At 32.1% G+C, this 7,500-nt stretch overlaps 1 protein-coding gene across 13 annotated transcripts in view; it reads left to right on the forward strand.

The window, feature by feature from the left end:
• Positions 1–238: 238 nt before the first annotated feature.
• The window catches only part of Galphaq (G protein alpha q subunit), a 28,028-nt gene continuing 20,766 nt past the window's right edge, over positions 239–7,500 (forward strand). For all 13 annotated transcript variants that reach the window (XM_085660399.1, XM_085660400.1, XM_085660393.1 and 10 more), the window contains exon 1: positions 239–378. In XM_085660399.1, coding sequence (XP_085516525.1) covers positions 261–378 — 118 coding nt within the window. In that variant the 5' untranslated portion in view covers positions 239–260. The remainder of the gene's footprint in view (positions 379–7,500) is intronic.

A 7,500-nucleotide genomic window follows, 5' to 3' on the forward strand; every position in this document is an offset into this window, starting at 1 on the left:
TCTCTCTCTCTCCCTCTCTTTTCCTTTCGTTCTCTCCTCCTATAACTCCTATTATACACTCAGCTTCTCTCCCTATCTATACTTACCTACCTACCTACCTACCTAACTCCCAACCAACTCACCTATCTATCCAACCACCCACCAACCCACCTTTCTTCCTTCCTTCCTTCCTTCCTTCCTTCCTTCCTTCTTTCCTTCCCTCCCTCGTCCCCTCTCTTCTTTTCTTCCTCCTTTAACGGAGGATCCCGCTGTCCTGAGCCATGGCGTGCTGCCTGTCGGAAGAGGCGAAAGAGCAAAAGCGTATCAACCAGGAGATCGAGAGGCAACTACGTAGGGATAAACGAGATGCAAGGAGAGAACTTAAGCTTTTATTACTCGGTAAGTTATATTTTTTATTCTCTTTTTTCTTCTTCTTTGTTTCGTCCGCGAATTTACTCACGATAGATAACTCTCGTGGAATTTCGAATATTCCGTACCTAACCCTCCCTCTTCTTCTTCTTTTTCTTCTTCTTCTTCTTCCGTTTATCGTCGGCGCGTGCGACGAGAGAACCGATGGAAAGGCGTCGTCACTTCGACGACTTCGACCGAACCTACCGTTTCCTCCCCTCTCTTCTCCTTCTTCACCGCCCAGCTCTCTCTCTCTCTCTCTCTCTCTCTCTCTCTCTCTCTCTCTCTCTCTCTCTCTCTCTTTCTCTCTGTCTGTCTTCTCCCTACCTCTCTCTTTATCTATCTATCTACGTCTCTTTGACTCTTTCATAGTTCCGAGTATACCGAGAGCTTTTTTAAGTCGTTTTCTTTTTTCCCTTTTTTCTTCTTTTTTCCTTCTTTCTTTTCTCTCTCTCTCTCTCTCTCTCTCTCTCTTCGGAACCCGTGGCCGCGCCACGACGCTCGCGCCACGGCTCGACGAATTCTTGGAACATCTATCTCTATCTCTATCTCTATCTCTATCTCTATCTATCTGTCTATCTTTATATATATATATATATTATCTATATTACTCTCTTTAACTACTACGTTCTCTTTCTCTTCCTCTCTCTCTTTCTATTTCTATTTCTCTATTTTTCTATTTCTCGTTAAGCGATACACGAGCAACCACATCCTCCGCGACTTTCGAAAGATCGTTTCGTTTCATTCATACGTACCGTAAAGTGCGACGATCGACGAAGTGGCCCTCCCTCCTCTTCCCTTCTCTTATCCTCCCTTTTTCCCCCTCTGTCTCTCTCTCTGTCTCTCTCTCACATTCACTCGCTAGCTCGTTCGTGCTCGCTCTTCTTCGTGTCGTACTTACTCCCTCTCCCCGTCCCTCGCCTCTCCGTTCCCCTCTCTTCTCCTCTCCCCTCCACATCACTTTACTCCTCTCCTCTCCTCTCCTCTCCAGTCTCTCCTCTCCTCTCCTCTCCTCTCCTCTCCTCTCCTCTCTTCACCTCACCTCACCTCACCTCACCTCTCCTCTCCACTAGACGCGTACGTTTCGCCTCGTACGCGAGACTCCGATCGAACGCGATCGTAGTCGAGCCGGCCCAGCCGGCGCGGTTTACACCAACCGATTCCAAATTTCGAACGTAAAGATTTTAATTAATTAATTAATTAATTAATTAATTAATTTATTGATTAATTAATTAATTTATTTTATGTATTTCTCCTGTTCCATTACTAACTCTCATTCTTCTTTTTCTTTTTTCACGTTTACTAAATACTTTTAAGGAGATTGTGACGGAAGGATGATTACTTTTTTTTATTTTTATTTTTATTTTTATTTTTATTTATTTATTTATTTATTTCTTTTTTTTTGATTTTATTTAATTTATACGTATATTTAATTATGTACATCCTTGTGTATGTAATTAAATTTTGTAATAGGGATGTGCATTAAAACTATGTATTAAATTATGTAATTAGAGATAACAGATAACAAATTTTATATATAATTACGTTTTCGTTGATTTTCGTTAGAATTATTATTATAGACTTTGGAATATATGTTCTGTTTGATTTTGATTTATGAATTAGATTTAGGTTAAGTTAGATTTTGTTTTTATTGTTCATTTTTTTTTTTCTTTTTTTTCTTTTTAAATAATTTCCAAGACCTAAGAAATCTTTGATACTTCTTATAATAATGCATCTTCATCATGATTATTAGTTAAATAAATATTGAAGCATGCACATTTTAAGATCATTAATAGCACGCTATTTATATCTTTGAATATTGAATATAAAATGTGTTGATAATTTTTTATATATGACCGATTCTCTTATTGGTTATTATCGATAAGATTATAAGCACTGACCAATCACAATTTACATTTCAGAATCTTCATTCTATTATGATAATGATCTTATAATTTTCGAAATTATTTAATGGATTCTTTATGAAAGTTTATAATTTAAGAAATTATTCGATTAGCCGTTTGTATCTTCGTAAAATGATAGTTCGTTTAAAATTAAGAAACATTTGATCGTAAGGATCATTCCCCGATTAGATTTGATTCTGATTGGTTGATCTCAATAAGACTTATTATTATTGACAATTTATCTACAATTCAATCCCTCGACAATGGACCATTCACAATTTTGTCATTTTCAAAATCGACTTTTAGAAGTTTGTAAATCATACTCGATATATCTAATCATTTCATTGTGTGAATCGATTCTAATGGGACACGCTGTATATTCATGTTCAAAGCTAACACATAGTATGTATATATATATATATATATATATATATATATATATATATATAAAATATCGCGTAGTAATCACGTGATGGCGCTGTTAGAAAAATCGGTAATGCGATACATTTCTTCCGTTTTCTCTCTCTTTCTCTTTCTTTCTCAAACACGTACTTCTAATCAAACAGAGAATATTTTTCAACGTGAAAATCATTTTTTTTTTTTTCGTTGACGATACGATGTCTAGTAGTAGCTCGTTACGCGTGTATTGTTTCTCTCTCTCTCTCTCTCTCTCTCTCTCTCTCTTTCTCTTTTTCTCTTTTTCTTTCGTTTTTCTGATAGGTGGCGTAAAAGTAGGAGTAGTGGGGGAAGCGAGGGAAGTGGTGTACTTTCGCGCGCCTTTGTGGGCCTTGTGATTCACTCAAGAACACCGTACTCAGCAGGCGCGCGTGTATATTTACCTGGTATACGCTCTCCGTGCGTGACACGAAACTCGATACGAATTCTCTTCATATATACATATATATATATCATACATATATATATAAAAGTAATATGTATGTATATACGTATATATGTATGTGTGTATATGTATAAATATAGGAATTATATAATATATACCTATGAGTGTGTATATGATACGTAATATATATAATATATATATTATATTATATATATATATATATGTTCGTACACATAGATATCCGATATATTTTTCAAAGCTATTAATTTTTATTTTTATTTTTATTTTTATTTTATCTTTTTATTTTTCTTCTCTCTATTTATTATTTCTCTCTCTTTAATGAAAATGTTTTGAATCCTTTCGATCTCTTCAAAATTCCCGCCAAATGGAGATCATTGTTCGACGAACTTCAATCCATACGAATATTAAATCGTACTCTCTTCTTCTCTAAGTTGATTGGACCTAACCTAAAAATTGTAATACCTATTAAGTACGTATGTAACATACGAAAGAATTTCTAAGCTCTTTTTATTGATTTACTTTTGGTCCCATTTTATTATTATTATTATTATTATGTTCTAATTCTTTCTTTCGCTTTTTTTTTTCCATTTTCGTTTTCAGTTCATCTCGTTGGTCATTTTTTCGCGACGAAAAAAGAAATAAGTTGGAAGCATTAACTCGGACTCTGTTCTTCCGGCCATGAAAACGTGAGCGCCGTTACGACGAACGTGGAATAATTTTCTCGATCACATTCTGTCCGTTTCTCTCTCTCTCTCTCTCTCTCTCTCTCTCTCTCTCTCTTTCTCTCTCTCTCTATCTATTTATCTATCTATCCACCCATCCATCTATCTATCTGTCTCTTTCTCTCTCTTGTAACTTTGGCGCATCGATTTAATTCACCGACCTTCGTCATATGTATATACACGTATATATATATATATATGAATATATATGTATATATACATATTCATATATATATGTATATACACATATGTATACATACATGTATGTTTGTAAATACGATTATAAAGATAGATAATTACGCACAATATAATAATCAAAATAATTTTTGTGCTTTTGGTTATCTAAAAATAATCAAACGAAAGGAAACGGTAAAATATTCGTTACGATTAAAAATATACATTAAACGAGCTCACGCCGAATAATCCATTTATCTAACATAAATAATTTAACATATAGCATGCTCACTTTGTTCATTACAATTACATATATATATATATATATATATACATTTACATAGATACAATATAGGTTACTTACGTACGTACTACATAGTTTAGAGGTTAGGTTCAATCAACGAGCTGCTATTATATTATGTACATTATACGCATATTCTACATATGATCGCGTTATATATACATATATACATATATATACATACATATACATACATATATATATATACACTGTGTTATCCTTATTCGTGATTTATTTTAATATTTAATATGTAAGTCTAAAAGGAGAGATTTTTGAAAATCTCCACAAGTTCATTGATCTTAAACACCGTACTCTTCGCTGTTAATGGTTCGAAAGTGTGTGTGTCTATGTGTGTGTGTGAGAGAGAAAGAGAGAGAGAGAGAGAGAGAGAGGGAGAGAGAGAAGGGAGTATGGGAGCAAGAAAAAGAGAGCAGGAGAGAGGGAAGACAGGCGCTTTAACTTGTCACATTTGCATGAGAACTTATGTATGTATGTATATAAACGATACCTGACCGGTCATATTAACATAATTTCCAAGCAAGTCATTATCGGTAGTCATACTCGTGCGAAGTTAGTTACAAATGGTAAATACACAAACTGTTCAAATTATTTTTCTTTTTCATCCTCTCTCTCTCTCTCTCTCTCTCTCTCTCTCTCTCTCTCTCTCTCTCTCTCTCTCTCTCTCTCTCTCTCTCTTTCCCCCCCTCCTTCTCTTTGTCTGTCTTTCTTTTTTATCTTCTTTTTCTTTTTCTTTTTCTTAATTTACAACTATTCCACGAAGAAATTATTATACAAGACATATCGTTTGTCATCTTTCAATTTACAAGTTTATTTTTTTTTTCTATTTTTTTCTCTCCCTCTTTCTCTTTTTTTATTTTTTTTTTTCTTTTTTTTACCCCTCGGTAAGAAATAAATTAAAAGGTTAAGAATAGAATTAACGAAGTATAAATTATGAGAATTTGAGATAAGTAGAATCGAGATAGGTAGGAGTCCATATTTATTTTTTCTTTTTTATTTGTTTTGTTTTGTTTTGTCTTTTTTTTCTTTCCCTCGATGAATTAATATAAAACAAATGTAAATAAATTATTATTATCATTATTATTATTATTATTATTGTTATTTTGATATACAAACTGATCGGTAAAAAGTAATTGATTTTTTTTTATATCACGTACGAAATCTCAGATCAACTTGGTATAAAAATTTTCTACAAAAGAAAAAAAGAAAGTGGAAAGAAAGTTTATGTTTTTTTATGAAGTTTTGTCGATTGCATAATACTACCTGCGAAGAAGAGAAAAAAAATAGAAAGTAATTCTTCAAAAGAGTAATACGCTTTTGAATAACACGTCATTCATGTTCGTATACCAAACTCCAATATGTTCGGGAGTCCAGTGTTACATGGGCATTTATTTTTGATCGGCGGTCATTCAGTTGAATTCGAACAATGTAATACAATATTGGCATCGTAGCTTGCTACTATATAATATATGTACATACGTACGTATGTACATATGCATGTATATATGTATATAGATACGAAATGTGCTAGCATGCTGTATAAAGCACAATATGGCGTCTGGTTTAGAGGATACTCATTTCATTTCTCTATTCATTATTACTTTCTCTCTTTTTCTTTCTGTTTTTTCGTTGTTTCTTTTTTTTTTTTTTTTTTTTTTATTCTTTTTTTTTCGAAAGCTTAGATTAAGGAGGTAGGATGAAGAGGATGATAAATCTTCAACCTAAATGCATTTAATGACAAATATTGTGCGAGAAATTTTCGCGAGAGTTTTCGATATCGTCAATTTTTAAAATCGATCGGAATTAATTAGCACGTAACGAAAGATTGTTACGAAATAAACGTTATCATTGATTAAATTTGTCACGGAGATTATGAGAGAAGAATGATTGCGTTTTTGCTCGTGTGACACACGTCGTTACCGATCGGTCGTTTTTATGCGCCTTCTTTCTTTTTTCCATTTTTCTTTTTTCTTTTTTTTTCTTCTTTTTTCTTTTTTCTTTCTTTCTTCTTTCTCTCTCTCTCTCTCTCTCTCTCTCTCTCTCTCTCTCTCTCTCTCTCTCTCTCTATCTCTCTCTCTCTTTCTTCCTTCTCTCTCTCCTCTTCCCCGCCACACACGATACGCAACTTATAAAATTGATCATTTGTTCAAAATTATTTACTATCCCTTCGTCATACTTAATTCTCTATTAGAGCTCAATTACGTTTGCATTCCTATACAAAATAAAAGGAGATAAAAAATGTATATACGATAAAACATTATGATCTTCTTGCGAATTATATATTATGTCTGCATGTATGTATGTATATATATATATATATATATATATATATATTTACACGCATACATATGCATACATATGCATACATGACATGTATGTGTCTATGTATATATGTATATACTTGGGTTCTCGATAACATTATCATATTCTCATTAATTCAGTCATGTCCTTCCTCGAACAGATTTTTCAGTAAAGAAACTAATCAAAGTCATTCGTTTTTTTTTCTTTTTTTTTATTTTATTTCATTATATATATATATATTTTTTTTTTTCTTTTTTTCTTCTTTTTTTTTTTTTTAAGATTCTTCTCTTTTTTCCTCTTTCTTTTCTTCTCTATACATACATATATATTATAATGCAAACTTATTACAACTTTATTAAACGAAATGAAAAACAAAAGAGATTGTGTTGGTGACAATCTTTTTTTTTTTTTTTTTTTATTTCATTTTATTTTATAAATATACAAATATTATTTTCAATTTAAAAACACAGTCGATTCATTGGAACGAAACGAAATAGAATGAGATTGTGGTTATCGTTGGTATTATGGTTAAACGCAACATAATCTTAAAACTTTTTGTAAGAGAATTTCCAATTAACGGAAGTATGTGATAAGGAAAGGAAAAAAAAGAAAAAAAAAAAAGAGAAAAAAAGAAAAAAAGAAAGGAAAAAAGGACAAAAAAAGAAGAAGAAGAAGAGGAGAAAGATGAAGAAGAAGAAGAAGAAGAAGAAGAAGAAGAATAAGAAGATCAAAATGTGTAACTTTATATGTGCAAGTGCACAATTTTCGAACTTTATAATTAGAAACGCGCGTTTAATAAAATATCAGTTAATGTAAGAAATGGAAATTTTT

The sequence above is a fragment of the Vespa mandarinia genome, chromosome 11 (assembly GCF_050613455.1).
Source record: "Vespa mandarinia isolate Hongniang chromosome 11, ASM5061345v1, whole genome shotgun sequence".
NCBI classification, from domain to species: domain Eukaryota; kingdom Metazoa; phylum Arthropoda; class Insecta; order Hymenoptera; family Vespidae; genus Vespa; species Vespa mandarinia.